This window comes from Parasteatoda tepidariorum, chromosome 7, assembly GCF_982258835.1.
Source record: "Parasteatoda tepidariorum strain Cologne lab strain chromosome 7, Ptep-v5.0, whole genome shotgun sequence".
Classification (NCBI taxonomy): domain Eukaryota; kingdom Metazoa; phylum Arthropoda; class Arachnida; order Araneae; family Theridiidae; genus Parasteatoda; species Parasteatoda tepidariorum.
In genome coordinates this window covers 7040820-7059677 of record NC_141761.1, presented here as the reverse complement: position 1 = coordinate 7059677, position 18858 = coordinate 7040820, and the positions used below count along the sequence as shown (strand labels likewise).

General features: G+C 32.1%; 1 protein-coding gene across 5 annotated transcripts in view; it reads right to left on the bottom strand.

Annotated features, from left to right (window-relative positions):
- The window catches only part of LOC107444767 (sushi, von Willebrand factor type A, EGF and pentraxin domain-containing protein 1), a 179539-nt gene that overhangs the window by 58501 nt on the left and 102180 nt on the right, over window positions 1–18858 (bottom strand). For all 5 annotated transcript variants that reach the window (XM_087167214.1, XM_087167215.1, XM_087167216.1 and 2 more), the window contains 2 exons: window positions 7548–7727; window positions 4596–4787 (listed from right to left, as the gene is read on the bottom strand). In XM_087167214.1, coding sequence (XP_087023340.1) covers window positions 4596–4787; window positions 7548–7727 — 372 coding nt within the window. The remainder of the gene's footprint in view (window positions 1–4595; window positions 4788–7547; window positions 7728–18858) is intronic.

The window sequence follows — 18858 nt, the reverse complement described above, 5'->3', positions numbered from 1 at the left end:
AAATAAATTATTTAGTGCATCGCTTTTAACATCGACCCGTCTAAGATACATTTTTCCACTCGAAGATTTATGTGGCCATATCTTAAAAAAATACTAATAAACAATGAAGCACTTTGTTTGTTAAATCATTTTTGTTGAAATAAAACGTCCATCTTTACTTCATAAGGATGAGACGGTTAAAACACGTACTAGAACTGATTAAAAACAAAACTGAAATATTAAAGCACGAACTAGAACATAATTAAATCACAACTCTGTTTTAAAAAACTACCAATACTAAAGTTAAAAACTTGACAACTTTTTAATAATCTCAAACGTATAACAGTTCTACCATATAATAAACATCATACTCAAGAACAAATCAAAACTAAAAAAAAACATCGGTGGCGTCACTAGATCACTTTAAAAATACAACAATAACGAAGGCACAACTGGATCACCCATCGCTTTGCAAATTATTACCGTTTTCAAATTCCAGATAAATAAATGATCTAGCTCTTTGTTTTCAACATCGACCCATCTAAGATGAATTTTTCCAGTCAAAGCACCCATATTTTAAAAAAAAAATACTAATAAACAATGGACTTTGTTTAGATAAACGTTGTTCACTGTAACAATTGAGCTGCGTCAAGAAGAGATGGATCTATTTTCTCTTGTCCGTTCTGCATTTGTTTCTTTGTTGTATTTGTGTGTGTTTTTTAATCATTTTATATTTAATTTACTTGTAGTTAGAAACACAGAATTTATAAATTTGGTTATGCCGGCCAGAGGGTCGAGTAGTTAGCGTGCCTGACTGCGAAGCCAATGGCTGAAGATTCGAATCCCGCTCAAGGCATGGATGTTTCTCTCTGTGTGTTGTTCTCTGATGTGTGAATGCGGCCCACCCTCCTGTGGCGTGAGTAATGTTGCTCGTCTCCGTGACTTAGGTTCACAGGTGCCTACTGGGTAACGTTAAATGAGTAACACTCCCGGCATCTTTCTGGGCGTAGAAGGTAAAAGTTCAGTGCTTGCATTGGGAAAAAAAATAATAAATTTGGTTATTCTATCAAATGTATGGCCAAGTCTTTACAGTGCGTGTCATTTTAAAAATCTCATCCATCCAAGAGGTCGTGCGTTCGTTAATAGTATTACTTTATTCAGATCGTACTAGACCTGGGTGACCGTCCTGGAAACATTCCTGGGGAAGATCCGAAGACATGCCCTCATCATTTTGATCCTCTGCCATACATTGGCAGATGGATCAACCTCTTTAAAGTGGAGCACTTAACAGTAGAACAGTCTAACTAGGACCGATACTGCACATCCCGGGTCCCTTCGCTGGCTCGTCAAAAAGATCACCCATCAGCTCACCGAGAATGATCTACTGGGAACCGTGTCTTACGATCAGTCCTTTGGAATTCGATGAATTTTGCAGTTATTTTTCTTATCTCGAGAATCGATCTCTATTTTATTGAGCGACGTTCTTGCTTACCTGGAATAGCTGGATGCAAGATTTTTAATGTCTTTTTAAAGATTTGTTCAGTCTAATTTCATTCTAACTCTTTTCAATTTCGTCTGATATCGTTTTCTGCACTGTCTTATGTAGAATAGGGAGAAGAGCTCAAATGTTCCCTCTTTTTGAAGTGAAATGGAAGTAAATCGAGATCATTGGATTTCTGCTTGAAAGGCAAACATAGTATTGCTTACAACAACAAAAAACCATTTACGCTGAATTGGCTGAGATCAATCCCAAGATGATGGAACGAATAGTTCAGAAGTTATAAAGGTTTTACTTGAAAAAAGTACAATTTTGCACTTGTTCCTACTTACGCATCTGACAACAGTATCTGAAGAAGAAAGGCATTCTTTTCTATATTACATTAAATATAACAAATTATTTACATTAGATATAATTATATATAAAATAATTCCTTATAAACAAGCAATTTTCTTAAAAAGAAAAATCGCTCACTCTAATGAAATATTTCATCATTTGTGTGTGTGTATATATATATATATATGAACTACTGGATTAAGCATTTGAAGATAATATAGTCTAAAGTAGGATCTTCCGAAGGATTAAGTAGAGTCTTAATAAGGAATGATCTCTTCCTGAAAGAAGAGAGGGAGAGGGTGTAGCAGAAATGCAAATCACCCTCTTTTCTCCCTTTTGTTGTTATAAATGGGATCTGAAGAGGAGTATTATTTATCCTCTAATGCAGCAGAAGATATTTAATTTATGGAGGTATTAAGAAGTCTCACTTAATGAGAATTAATTATGCAATTTTCATGTCACAGCGTTAATTTATTGAAATGAATTTTCGTAGGGGACTCTAATAAGATTATTTCAAGAAATGATGGATATTTGTAATAATGAGCGGCTTTTATTTGTAAAAGCACGTTAGGTCGAGATTTCCTTCAGTCACTGTAAAAGACCGAAATCAGGAGAAGGTCACCAGTGAATGCCGACAACCGTAGAGTCGCTTTGGTTAATGTCCGAAACATATGATACTGTTAAAAGCTATGAGCTGGATCATTTATTTTTCTGGAACTTGAAAACGATAATAAATTTCAAATCGAAGTTTTTAACGTTAGTATTGGAAGTTTTTTCAAACAGAGTAATGTTTTAATTATGTTCTAGTTCATGCTTTAATATTTCAGTCTAGTTTTTAATCAGTTCTAGTTCGTGTTTTAAGAGCTACATCTGAATCCATAGGTTATTCGATATTTTAATATGCGATTAGGTTTGATTAGGAAAACATATCTGTATTGAAAATATTGGACAGGTGTTCAATCCCCGTACTTTTTCAGATTAAAAATGATCACAGCAATTTAAACATTTTGCACGCGCAATTTTTTATTAAAATATCCTATTAGATTTTTGGTTACTTTAAAATGCTTTAAATACATTTTTTACACAAGTAATAGTGCAAAAAGGTAATTCCCTCAAGACTATTATTTTGCATCATTTTCAGTTTTACTCAGAGCTAATTATAAAAGTATACATAGTTTACATATTGTTTAAAATTGCTAATTACTACAAACTATTATTTATAGATAATTTTAAATTATTAAATTTTTAAGAAGTGAATACAATGACTTGGTGGTTAAAGAATATTGTGAAAATTTGAGTTCGATTCCCGTTGGAGGCTTTTCCCTGCTTGACTTGGAAATAAAAGCACAGTTCATACCGTTGTCTCTGAAAGAGCTGGTATTATGAAGTTATCTACCATTTTAAGTATGTTTTCATAAAAAGTTACGTCTTATGGGTAGTACACTTTAAAGTAAAAACATTTTTATTTGAAATGATAATCATAAATGACAGAGATAAATATATATATCGTTCAATAAAGGGTGGAAAAATAAAGTATGGGTAAAAAATAAGTTCATTTAGCGCTGATTTGTTGATGAGAAACAAAAGGTGATAAGAATCATTTTTCAGTTCACTAATAACATACGCGAAAAAAAACTTGAGGGAAAAAATTATGCGTAGAGAAATATATAATCACGTAAATTTCCAAATAACGTCCCTAAAAGTTGACATTCCCAGTTTTTTTTTTGACCGAATCCATCAGCATTCTAAGGGAAGATGATGAGTTGATGTTCAGTAGGGGAGAGTGGGGTCAATTGTAACATTTTTTACTTAACTATTTCTAACTAACAAAAAATCCAATATATTATTAGTATTTATTGACAGACGTGTAAAGAAGACTATCCTCTACTAGAAGAAAAATAAATACCTGATTTTAAATATTATTATATTAGTTATTAACAATTTTTGACAGTCGTGCACTTGTTACAATTGTCCCCACTTACGGGGTCAATTGTAACAGTTCATAAATTCAACTAAAACATAGTTAATTATACATATTATCATAGTTGTGATATATTTTTTTATTGATCAAAATAGTAGTGATAGTTTAGGAGTAAAAATAATAATGAGCAGAAACCTAAAGGGTTAAACTTTTAACTTTAAGGGGTTAAAAATTTTAATTTATGCTGTGAAAGGTGACAAATAAAATAATGCCCATGCAACGTAATATAAATGATATAGGAAACTATTGGTGGTTCTTAAAGAGTTAAGTAATGGTTTGTAAACGTAAGATTATTTATTTTCAGCTGTTACAATCGTCCCTTTACTTATTGTTACAATCGTCCCCAAGACGCCATTTCAGGTTCATTTGCTAAAAACAATGCTAGTTAATTAACAAAACTAATCTTTTTTTTAAATGTTAATTAAGGTGTCCACTTACATATTCGGTTAATAATTTTTATTTGTTTAAACAAAATTACTTTGTTACAATATAATATTCTAATACCAAAAAAAGTACTTGCGTGGCGTAAAAATATCTTTTGTGATGTAACTCTTTCAAAAGTACAAAAAAATGGTTGCCATAAGGGGTGTACACGTAAATTTATTAAATACACCTTGTGCGCCTCCTAGGAATCAAATCTAGAACCCGACACTCGAAATATTTGCTCTGTTACAATCGTACCCTGTTACAATTGACCCCACTCTCCCCTACTTAAAAAGAGATAACTTCTGATCCATTGATAAGACGTACTCAATACGAGAGACTAAGATCATTAAAACGTAGGAAATAGAGAATACTCACGTATGCACCTTAGATCTAATCCGTACCATTGTGTCGTCCCATTGAAGAAGAGACACTTGGCCTTTGGGTATCCGTGCGGATCGTATCCTTGGAAGCACGTGTATTGGACAACATCATCCACGTCAAACTCCACCGTCTTCTCTGACGCGTTGTGTCTGGCGTGAGGCACTTGAGGTGGAACACCACACATAGCTTTTAAATAAAGACATTTATTTGCACAAAAGATGCTGGGGAGAAAGAACAAAAATATTGGCCAGATGACTAATTCTACCATAAGTTGCTCATTCGCTCTAGACCAGAGGTCGCCAAAGTGGTCTATATAGACCCCCAGGGGTCTATTTAACATAAGCGGGGGTCGATCTGAGCCAGGGGGTCGAATGGGGGTCGATTGGTCGAAGGATTATCAGTATTTTTCAGATATGTGACAATTAGAAATAAAAGAAGAAGACTTGGAAATATATACAGGTAATCTTCAAAAATTGAGCGACGATTTTAAACTGCGTTTTGTTGATTTGGAAAACATTGACATCACTGATTGGATTATTGTGCCATTTTCTGCTCAAATTGAAAACGTGGACATCAACCTGCAAGATGAGCTTGCTGAATTATTATGGGGATTTGAAGCAAAGACGCTTTTTAAAAATTTAACAATAAGCAAATTTTGGACAAATATAAATATAATGCAAAAATATGTAAGACTTTACGAAATAGCTCAGCCATTTATGATAGCATTTCCAAGTTCCTATATGGTTGAAGCCGGTTTCAGTCACGTAAATTCAATCTTAACTAAGAACAGAAATAAATTAATTGTGGAGTTTCGAGGGGATTTAAGATTAAAATTGGCCAATTTTGAACCCAATATAACGAACCTTTCAGGAAAAAAAAACACCAAGCACACCCATGTCATTGATTAAGATGCAATAAATCCGTAGTTACTTTACTTATTATTTCTACTTACTTATAATTACTTATTATTTCATAAATATTAAGGTATTTAAATTTCAGCATTAATATATTTTTCATAAAACTATTGTTACACAATGTACTATTACTTTAATAAATGTTCAAAATCATAAAATAAATGTACAAACACAGTATCTAATAGAGTTTTATTTTAATTAACAGAAAATTATTTTTATGGGGGTCGATGGAGATTTCGAAAAATTATGTAGGGGTCGATGATCAAAAAAGTTTGGCAACCCCTGCTCTAGACTCTTCCCTTCTAAAATTCAAAATACCTATCGGAGGTGAAATAAGAATAGGCCACGAAAAGTTCTTTTTCCGCGATCCTCTTAGCCTCACACCACTGGTGGTCAGCTAAACATACGCATCTATGGCCTTCTTGTAAGTGTGAAAATTAGAAGGGTTTAAGCACATCGCGTGACATGACCTTCCAAGCATGATCGCTAAAAGATAGATTCCTTGAAAAACTGGGTCATAGTTGGGTGATGTGCGGAATCTTTTGCTTTCTGCCAAAATGAGATTATCTGAAAATGTTCACTGGAGATTGAATTCAATAATGAGAAACATATCTAAGCACTGTAAAAAAAAACCTTTTAATCTCGAAACAATTCTTTTTTAAAAGGATTTTGAACCTTTTGTTGCTTTGTCTAAAAGTTACAATAAGTTTTTTTTTTACTGTTTAATAATGTAAAATAAGTATTTGAAGAATACTTTAATAATCTTTCACAAAAATATTATTTTGAATCTTGATTATATATATATATATATATATATATATATATATATATATATATATATATATATATATATATATATATATATATATATATATATATATATATATATATATATATATATATATATATTATATATATATATATATATATATATATATATTGCAATTTTCTGAAAATTCCTGGTTTATTTTCCAAAGGAGTTTTATTGCATATTTAAATATTTACAACTTCTCTTCCCCTATCTATTCCAGAAGTTACATGCATTTCACGTAAACTAAATTGCATGTTGAATGTGTTGCTAGGAGTAGGATCCCAAGTTGAATGTATTGTAATCAGTAGGATCCCAAGTTGAATGTATTGTAATCAGTCGGATCCCAAGTTCAATGTGCTGCTATAAGCAGGATTCCAAGTTTGCACGTGCTGCTATAAGTTGTAGGTGAGTGGATGCCTAATGAGTACCCTGGATCCAATGTTGCATGACTACAACTTGTTCAATAAGATATACACTTCATTTCAGTTGCCTTTAATAGAATCTAATATGATACATGGAGTAAACAGATTTAGTGATGCAATGCAAGATATTATGAGTCTCTCTTATCATTCCTGAAATGTGTGCAGAGAGGTCATTTTAGTTCACGACTCAAACATTTATATTCATTCCAGAGGAACGTTTGAAATTTTCTCATTCATAAATTTTTTTTCCACTTATTTAAAAGATGGTGATGTTTAGGATCGTTCTATTAAATATTAATAGCGGTGTAATCCATGTTCCATCAGGTAAGCCAGTATTTCCCAAACTTTTGACTTTTGTGCACCCTTTCTAAATTTTTTGCAAGGCTGTGTACCACTCATAAGAAAATGAATGTATTTTTTACAATTAAAAAAATTGCATAAAGCTAAAAATCACAACTGGTTGTTAACACCACTCATTATCAACTGTTAACTCTGCGAAAAATAGCCAATAGAAAAGCACGTCATCGTAAATTTTCATGGCTAGCTTTGTTTTTAAATAAATAATTTTTACAATTTCGTTTGTTGCAAGATATTTCGCATAAGAACGCGTACCCCCGCTAAACTGCGGGGGTCCGCGTACCACACTTTGGGAAACACTGATGCTAAGCTATAAGGTCAGCATGTCAAATAATTAGTATTTATAAAATTATCTCAAACCAGGTATTCATGATGCTTTCAATGAAACTATAAGTAGATTAAAATCAATATTATTAAAACTGCAGTATAAAAAGAAAAGAACCTTTTTGTCGACATTCTGGTGAGTGTTCGCTCCATGATCCGTCTCCTTGACACACCCTCTCTTTGGGTCCGGACATCCAGTATCCCTCTTCACATGAATACATAACTCTGGCACCAAAATGATCTCCGGTCACTTTGAACTGTCCGTTCTCCATTGGACCCAGTTCTGCACAATGCAAATCTGAAACAACAAGGATTAGAATATGTTTGTCTGTGCCCTGTCAACCTTCATCTATGTACCCCCATCATAGAATGTCTTATATACTAGTGAATTGGAATTACAATTTTGTAGTGGTAGATATACACTACAGTACTCCCCCACCAGAAATATAATTGTGATAGATCTCGATGAACGGATACCACTAGTTGATTCAGTGCTGTTTTGTGAGAAGCCGAGAGAACTGTATTAAGACCACCGTACGAATTGAAGTCGTGGTCGAGCCTGTGTTGACTTTTAGAAGTCGAGTGAATACGTTGTATGTGTGATCGAGACTGAGTAGCAACAGTTCGAGGAGGTGGATAATGTCGCAGTTACGAGTCAACTGTTCAATGTGGACCCTCCATCGAAGTAGACGTGTTCCAATAGAAGTGGTAGTTTCTGTCATGGGTTCATATCCCGTCCGCGTCACCCATGTGGGAAGAGCTGTATAGACAATGTCAATCTTCATCTATGAGAAGGTACTCCACCGCAGAATCGAGTTAACATGTCTTGTGAAAAGACGGGAGAGCTGTATTAAGTTCACGGTCGCTCCTGTGTTGCTTTTAGCAGTCGGGTAAATACGTTGTGCGTGATCCAGACTGAGAAGCAACGACGCGAGGAGGTGGCGCAAGTAGCAAAGTTCGGTGTGAAACATCCATCGAAGTAGGCTTGTTTAGATAGAAGTGTTCACATCACATCCGAAGGTTACCCATGTTGACACTGTCAACCTGTGAAAAGGTAGCCCACCATAGAATCGAGTTAACATGTCTTATATAGTACTAAAAAATAGAAATTATAATTTTGTAGTGGTAGCTATACACTACAGTGGCTATTCTTTATGAGTCTCTTCCACTAGTCTTAATAGATTTCAAAACCATTTTAACTTATCGGAAGATCATGTATGCCAAAATCATTTAAAATCAAGTTGACAAAAATTACGTCATAAATTTTACTACCTTATCAGAGAAAAATATCCCCATGTATAACCCTAAAAATAATAGTCAATACAGAATTCAACTGTCATCAATCACATTGATAGCGTTTTGACTCCATCACGTGTGAACACTATTGTTATGATAACTCGCCAGTCGTGATGTCCCTTATCACTTAAATTTAATCACTGAAATTAGTAACGCTTTATCTTTAAACTTTTGCATATTGATACTAAAGTCACGTGTCTCTTTGAGGGAATTATTATAAATAGGTAAAATATTTCTCAAAATTTCTCTCGTATAAATAGAAGAGTCGCGATATTTGAGCACTGGCCACCACTCAGGTTCGAATCCCAGCGATGACTGATAGATACGAATGACGCTTCCGGCTCAGGCAGCCAAAAAACCGAAATGAAATATCAGCATGACGTCATATATACCCAGTGGTGAATGGATCGGGATTGCCGTGGGACGTTTTTCGAGGTTTCCTTCTCCATCTAACGAAAATGAGAGTAATCCGGTAGAAGCTTGATCACAGGCGAAACTTTTCCTGACAAAATGTTTTCACTTCCATTGGCGTTTTAACATTTAAAATAAGAAAAAAAAATTAAATTCATGTAAACCTAAATTAAATCCTAAAATTTTAAGTGTTTAAGTTTTTTTCCCCTCCTGAATATCAAATTGCAAATAAATGAAGGTAGGGTATCTTTTCATTATTTGTTTACATTTTATTCTAGAGAATAAAAAATCAGCCATTATAACTTCATTATTTACTTTCTTGAATTCACTTTTATCGTTACTTGAAGTTTTTAATCACTTATGTGTATGTGAAATTCAAGATTTCCCCTATGGTCATAACAACCCCTTCGACGATTGAAAAAGTAAACACTCTAATAGCAGTTAATGGATTTATTTTTTCTTAAACCATCGCCAAATACGATACATTCATCCTGTCTGATGTTTGTACCGCCAAATTCGAACAAATAAAAAGCAGAAATGGACAATTTAGTCTCGCATCCAAATCATCTTTTCCATCACACAAATCATTTCTTCGTTTTATTTCTGGAAGGAAAATAAATCAATGAACCGTGGGAGGGTACTTTTATCAGATAGCCGAGAGCAAACACAACGACTGATAGAAGAATGAGGAGGGGTGGGGGCAACCAGTGTTTGCTAGAAATATCTCAGAAGTATCTGTCTTCGTGCGTTGATATATCTAATGTTTTGGCGACGCTTCTTGACCTCACGAGCAGAGGTTTGCGGTTGGCTTCCATTTTTATTTCATCTTTTTTGTTGGCGACTCGGAAAGGAAGGTTTGTTGGATTATTATCTGAATAGGGGAGAATTTTTTTTTTTTTTTTTAGAACTGTGTTATTATCAGGGCTAAAGAAAACAGAAGGGTTGGTTCATTCTTCTCTTAGAGCTGAAGCTACATTTTCCTCCTAATGACTTCAATCCGCACACAGATATCGGAGATCGCGAACAAAGATATTATGAAAACTATGTTCCATTCTTCCTGTAAAAATAAGTTCGACTTTTCTAGATTCAAACTTTACACCATGAGCACATTATTTCAGTTCAAAAAAAAATTCTTGGTCATAATATGAATAAAAAATGCGATTTTAAACTAATATTTTATATTTATTATTTATTGCAAAAAAGTTTTTCACTAGTTGTTGTAAATGACAAGATAAATACTTTGCAACTAAAAAAAGCTTTGCAATATAAAAGTTTTGTACGTTCCAATTGAGCAATGCAGTTTTGCAATTTTCACGAGTTGCAATCACGCACATTGGCACTTCGTTAACAATTTTAAATTTTTTAAATTCACTACAAAAACTGAAGAAAATCATTATAAAAAAACAACGAGTGTCTTAGAATCTGCCACAAAAAAGAATGTCCACTATTAGTTAGAGCTAGTCAGGCCGAACGCTCTGTTCTTAAATTATAAGTTCAACCTTTGCTCCGCCGTGACGTCACAGGGGAAAATCGCAGGCTTGGCGAGGCGAGATTTTCTTCAAAGGAGTGAACCATCCCTTCTCTTTAGTCCTGGAACAATGTATTGGTATATCGTGAAATATCGTTTTTAATTATAGTGGAAGTAAAATTATATTCTCACAAAATATCGTGAACTCGGTAAATACTGACACACGATATTTATCAAAAAATAGGTTCACTCGATAAATATCGAAAATGATCAACGGATGATAATAAACGATAAACACCGAAAAATGCCGACACTCCATCAATATCGATACACGAGAAATATCAACTCTATCACGATTCGATTGAGTAAAACCCACTTCCGAAAAGAGGAAAGTAAATCTTCAAGGATATTGGCGAATGAACTTCGCTGTTTCGATTGTCAGTGTTGCAATTTATGTATGAATACCGAGTTTTTTTAAACTTTTAGTTTACATATTCTACATTTCCTTATAATTCCTCAAATATTTTTAAAATTGTGATTATTAAAAGTATTCTTTTTTTAAAAAAATGATGACGTATCACGATTTCTGCCGAAGAATAATTCTGATATCACCCAGCACCAGTTTTCTGGAAGTTATTCCTCTTAGAATAAGAAGGAATAATCAAATTACTTTATATTTCAACTATCCTTTTAATAACAAAGAATATTAGAGGATCATAAGGAAGTGAAGTGGGCAATTGGAAAAAAAATTTTTTTTCATTAGCATGCGGAGATATAGCACTGTTTATGTTTATAATGCCAAAATGGATAATTACTTCATCACTGAATTTTTATCAAAAGATGAAAATTATTCTAACTATTCAACACTTATTAGCTAAGACAACCTAATAAGAATGCCAGATAAGTATCTTATCAACCTAAACTTTCTTTCCTTTCATTTTCTAGTTTATCTAAGAAAAATATATAATAGCAAAGAAAAGTATTTAATTCAAAGAAATAATCATTCCAAAAGACGAAAACAAAATCTGAAATAGATAAAAATATGTGTCACAAATGCGTATCTTCAACTTTTCTGGGGGCATTCAAAAAGGTTCTAAAACTAAGGAGATTATTTCACCAGCATCGTTATTTTCTCTTTTTCAAGTTCTTATTAATGTTTAGTTCAAAATAAACATAAATATTTCATTAAAAGTAACCATCATTTCAAAATCTAAAACAAAAAATGGAATTTTAAAGAAATGTAACTGTAGAGATTTTTCTCGGGCATTAAAAAAAAGCTAATAAAATTCAAGAGGGTATTTTAACGCCTCGTTATTTTCTCAAGTGCTTATTCATATTAAAGACAAATATTGAATTAAAAGTAACCACCATCATTATAAAAGCGAAAACAAAATTTGAAATAGTAAAGCATAAGTGTCCATCATTTTTCACCTTTTCTGGGGTATTTAAGGAGGCACTAAAGACACAAGATGATATTTTAACCTTATTTTCTTAAGTAAAATGAAAGAGTTTTCTTGTGTTTATGCATCTTGACGGGTTTTTTTCTTTCTTTCTTTGTATTACCTGAAATCAATGCTGAACAGAATATTGGGTATTGTACGGAGTGAAGTATCTTTTGGAGAGATCGCGAGTTATGAAAGGAATTTTTCAACTTCACGTTTGAATTATCATAGTCAAATTTATTTTTTTTAAAATATATTTTCCTACTTTCGTAACAAAAAAATAAATACACTATTTAAAGAATCATCACAGATTTCCTATGAGAAGTTAAAATAAGTGACATTTTTATAGTCTAATTTTTAATAAATCAAACTATTATGCTTTAAAGTTAGCAATTTTAATTTATTTTAAGAAAAAATTTATATTTTTTTTTCGACATTAGAATTTAGAGATATCTAAATGAATAAGATCTCTGAAACAATCCCTAAAATTATATGTAAAGATTTTTCCTAAGAAAAATATATGCATCAAAAATAATTTTTTATAGAAATTGTAAAGACCCATCAAAATAAAATGTATGAAAGATGTTATAGAATGAAATTATTAATGTATGAAATTTAGCTTTCTTTCAGTTCGGGCTATTTTCCCCTGAGAGTTCAAAGGGGAAAAAAATTATGAGGGAAGGAAAAGCTTTCAAAAATAAGCATATTCCAAATCCCTCCCGTCTGTAATATATATATCTATAGAAATATTACCCCATTTTTAATTTATTGTGCTGGCAATGCACAGTATGGGTGTCTAAATGAGAATTTATCCTGAAAATATCTAAGAAATCAAGCTATTTCATGTCATGACAGCAGGTACAAAAAAAATAATCTAAAGTTATTTCGTTTGTGTTTAACCAGTTTTCACTTGAAATATCTGAAGATATAATGAACAGATATGCTTTTCAAGCAAGAACTGCAAAATCTAAACAAAATTTCAAACTATTTAAAGTGATCGATAGACGTGGAACTAAATTAGAAATATCGATAAACGTCTATCACTTTTACATCGCAAAGAAATAATCATGAAAAGATTATTTAAAGCTTTTTATGTTACATCCTCATTTAAAGATGTTACATCCTTAATTTAAAGGAATTTACTAATTATATTTATTTTTTATATTCTTGTTTGCTATTATCGGTTTTTAATGTTTTCTAAATGAAGAGTTTAAAAGATTTAATCCAACGTCAGTCCATATTATCTTAGTAGGACACTGTTTAATAATTATTATTTTTTTGCCAATTACATGAATGCACACTTATAAGTGATTAAGAAGTTGACGATCAATTTCATGCACAGCCTGTTTTAGTAAAGCATTCAATTGCGGTGGTGAACTCACTCAAATTTAACAAAAACTCTCTGGAAATTCAACTGAAGGCACTTTCAAATTTCTGACAAGTGAAATAAAGACTGTTTCCATACATGTGCAAGGCTTTTGTAGAGATACAGTCGGTGCTCGATATAACGACCCTCTCTGGTCGAAGTGATAGTGGACGTTATAACGCGAGAGCACAAAAATACAGTTGGCACTTATATAAACGTTTATCTATTTATAAGAAGCCCTTGTTGTATGCCCAGAAACCTCGAGTCTAAAAAAAAAATAAAAACAGGAAGAATGCTGTTTTACATGGAGAATGTGCCGCCACTTTACAAAAAGAGAAAATAAAAAAAGATAATAAAACAGGAGCCCTTGATAAAGCAAATTTAAAAAAGTCATGCGGGAGGTGGTTCCATTACAATAATGGAAAGTAATTGATCCACCATTCAATATTCACTCATTGAGGGCAAAAGAATTTACCCACTTTTAATGGGAAAATGAGAGTTCTTCAAAGAACATCCGTTTTTGGGACTTGTAGAAATGAAGTGAAAATGTCGGTTGCAGTATTCGAATAAATAATTCAATTCTTCTGAGAGTTAAAACGGTGCGGTGTCTAATAGAACAGCAAACGGGTATCGTAATGGAAATAATGCAATAAAGAACAGTTTGCTGAAACGAATGTATGGTAAAATAAACTAACATTGTTCATAATACATTATTTCTATAATAACGGGTGGTAGATAACTGCGAAGAGTCAACCCAAAACAAAAGACTGGGTACAATTTTCAGACAAGAAAAAACATCCATTTATTGTCACACGAATTTAGGTTGTCTTGTAACATTCGAAAGATCCCTAAACCCCTCTCTTGAAATAGATTCTTATGGATTTGAAACAGTCAGGAGTTTTACTCACTTAGGATCAATTATCACTATCGGCAACAGAATGACTCCTGAAATAAAGAAACAGATTCTATCTGGCAAATAGGGTTGAGAAGATTTATAAAATCTTTCGAGAAGTTCTTAATCTACAAAACTCTTGATAGGCCAGACATACGCTTCTGAGACTTGAACAGTGACTAAACTGGAGGCAATATTTGAGAGAAAGATTTTGAGGAGTATGCTGGGTGGTTTAAATGAAAACAATCACTGAAGAAGGAGATTTAACTTATAACTGCACAAAACAACACCCGATATTATTAAATACATGCAAATAAATAGAATGAATTGGATGGCCCACGTGATTCAAATGAGTGAGGACAATACAATTAAAAAAGATGCTGCTTTTTAGACCCACTGGAACGAGGAAAGCCGTGGTTGAGATGGGCTGACTCGGTGGAGCAATCTTCAGAGGAAGGCATTGGCCCACATGGGGCTGTCTGGCCAACTATGATGATGTCACGTTCAAAATGTGTAATAACGTCGAAAGAAATAATTTCTTTGAGTCTTTTTATAAATAAAATAATTTAATTAAATATTGGAGTCTATAATGAAATGAAGGGTCGAATGGACTTTAAAATACGATCGCGCTCTATGGAGTTAGCAAACGGGACTTACATCGGTCGTGATAATGTAGGGGACGCTGTAATGGGAGTCTTACTGTATTAAATTCATTCTCACTTTTAGTATTGTGAACAAAATACAACACCTTTAACATTTGGGAAACTATCTGAGTCGATATTTTTCTGTGACAATTATTATTCATTTTTTGAAGAAGAAAAAAAATCTTCCATCGTTCCATAGAACACTTAGGTGAGTAGCTGAAAATTTAATATCGACTCTATTTTTTCGCGATATATAACATCAACAACACCTCACGACTCTCTTTTTCCCTTGCCTTGAGCGAAAATCGAAACCGTACGTTTATCTTCGCACTTTAATTTCCTTGTCGCCGTCGTCAAGGAAAATTGACAGGAGAGAGCCTCAAACATTAATCTTCTCTCGCCGAATCCAGGAAAACCTGGAACCTGTGTTCCGAAAATTTTAATTATTTTTTTTTCTCTCTACACACATTTTGAATTTATGACTCTTATTATTCCAATTATGTTAAACTAGTCAAATCCGACGTCCAGCTGTTCCGCCTATTAATAGGAAAATTTCAAATATATCGAGATTAAAAATCATAGTGAGAGTAGATTTAATTTCTCTTACGTGATTTTGTGGGGAAAATAATATATATATATATATATATATATATATATATATATATATATATATATATATATATATATATATATATATATATATATATATATATATATATATATATATATATATATATATATATATATATATATATATATATATATATATATATATATATATATATATATATATATATATATATATATATATATATATATAAGCTGCAAGTGTATAGAACTCATAAAATAAGGTAAAAATATCGAGAAAACACCGAAAATAATAAAGATTAACGAAAACTGAAGATAAATTATTAAAATACTTATTAAAAAATAAATTTATTACACATTAAAAAGCCAGAAAACAGCAAAATAAAAATATATAATCTCTTCATCATCTCACACCGTTATATCCGCAAAAATGAGTGCTTTCTAATATTGTATTAATATAGCCAAGGCAAAATATATCAATACAATAATGTGAAGAGCACTAAAAAATCAAACGAAATCGAACTCACCAAGTAAAAAATACATTACCTAAAAATCAGAAAATAAAATGTAAAGAGAAAACAGAACAAAACGCAAAATGAAATCTATCAAGCGAGAAGTGAATTCAAACGAACTTAAATGTATCGGAAACTTTCAAGAATGATTTAAATATTTTCGTATTAAGATTGCTGGTTACAAAATATGAAAATGAAAGCGCAAACGGTGCTAAAACGTAAATAGAAGGCTTTTGTTTTATGGCTCGTTCTTACTGCACTACTGAAAAGCGCTTGATTTGTTAGCTAACAAGGATTGGCCCGAAAATGGATGTGCGCAAGGTAATATTATACTGGATAATTTTTAAGAAGTTTATGTTTAATAAGGTTGATATTTAACTATACAATTTTAATAATTTTAGAAAATTAACATTTACTTAAAGAGATAGAGAGAGACGTGATATTCCTGTTTTGCACTGAGTTTTAGCCACAGATTTGCCCGAAATGGTTGTTGTTGTTCATTTACGTCGCACTAGAGCTGCACAATGGGCTATTGGCGACGGTCTGGGAAACATCCCTGAGAAGGATCCGAAGACATGCCATTACAAATTTTGATTCTGTGCAGGGGGGATGGCACCCCCGCTTCGGTAGCCCAACGACCTGCACGCGAAGTCAAGCACTTTACGGTAGAACAGTTTAACGAGGACCAATATTGCACACCCTCGGTCCCTACGCAGACTGATCCAAGTGGTCACCCACCCGCACACTGACCGTAGCACACTGACTTCGGTGATCTGCTGGGAATCGTGTCTTAACGATCAGTCCACTGCGGGACTGCCCGAAATGGATTTACACATCATAAAAATATAAATTAAAAAAGAAGTTTTTTGTAAATCTATTAATAATAACATGCAATTAGCAATGATTTCATATAGAATTTAATTACTTAAGTTGGGTATAGTTTGTTTTTTTTTATCATATTTTGAAAGAGTTTGGATATTTGTTTTTTGGATAAATAAGCATTACTATATGTTCTTTTAATTCTATTCATTTAATTAAAAAAGTGTTTTGAAAAATAGGCGAAAATAAAAAAAAAGAACATAAAATGTTGGCAAATAATTTTTATAAAAATCTGTCCATTATTTTCTGTTGATCAAAAAAAGTAACACTTCATATTTTTGAAAATAAATTAATGATTTCAGTTAAGCGTGCATGTAAACAGAAAAATTATTAATTTTAATTTTATTTGAAAAAAATAACCGTTAACCCTTTGCTGTTGTATTAAGTTTATACATGGGTGCCATGCTGGTCGGAATTCATTTTCGTCGAACGAACAGTAAAATATAATATGCAAGATTATGATGGGAAAATAACATTTACTTATTCCTTTTTAAACTTTAGATATATGCCACACAATATGTTTCAAATTTATGTCAAAATTATATTTTATAGTTCTCTATCGATCTTTCAAAACAGTCTCCAATAGGAAGGCCTGGTTTTCAAGAACATGTGTCGCATAAAATAATTAGTTTGGTGTCCTTTCATTTTTCTGTTTGAACATACAGAAAAACAACTTCACAGTGCTACAATGTGTAGTTTGTTGTGGCTAACATCCTTGAAGTGGTGGCTGACATGCGACAGCCAAGGGTTAAAACCCATCATGTTATTATTGAATTGATACAGTTCTGAAAACATTTATAGGGAAGGGATGTTATATTTGTCCAATCCAATGAAATGAACTTTAAATAAATATTGAAGATGAACCTGTTTTTAAGAAAACCCATATTTATTTGCTAAGGTAAACTTTCAAATAAGCAAAAATTTGCCACAAAAGAAAATCGCTTTTTTAAAAAAAAAAATCTAGGCATTTAACTGAACATTTAAAAAAAATTCTTGAATTAGAAGAAAATTGACGTAGTTTTGACCACGCCCCTTTGACGTCTTGCAATGAAAAAGTAGTAAAAGTCATTCTCAAAATTTCTTTTTTTGACAAATTTGCAAATTTTAAACTGTTCCAGCAAAGCTAATTTTCACTCTATTGACCTGAGAATCTGATGCTATGAATATTTATGAATATTATTAAGATTTTGCTGGAAAATTTTTTTGAACTAAGTAAATAGTAAATTTTTGTACATGATATTTTAAAGCAGTATCATGATTTTTTTCCAAAAATGCTGCATTTTTACTGTTATTTGTTTCAATAATAAAAAATAAAATAAGTACGCCCAACAACTTTTTTTATATTTCCTAATATGTAATATTATAAAAGAATTTTGTCATTTTAATAAAATTAAAGATGCGAGGAATAATATAAAAAAAAGCATTAAAAATTCGAAATTTTAATTTTTCTATTTTCATAAATATTTAAAATATTTTTTTTTTTTTGAAATTTTGTATATAAGTTGTTTTTAACGCTATTCGAACTAACTCATTTCGAACAAATCCCTTGATAATTTCAAAAGAAAATTTCTCTGACATCTTCCTCTTAACGTCAAGATGTCACATTTCCTCTGAACATCATATTATTTTTCGAATTCTTCGTACGAGGTAAATGTTTAAAATTCTGTTGAAGGAGTCACACACAGACACCAATTACTGTTTAATTGTTTCTGTTCATCTGCAAGAATTTATGTTAATCTGTGACTAGTGAAGATTTTTGTAGGAACGTTTTTGTACGCTCACACATAATATTATTCATTTTTATAATGAGAGTGGCTGCATCAGTGAAATCACTTTAAAAACTATTATGCGAACAGACTATTGCAATGAAGGAAATATGAACCTAATCAGGCTTCCCACTCAAATCTGGAAGGAAAAAAATTACCTGTATT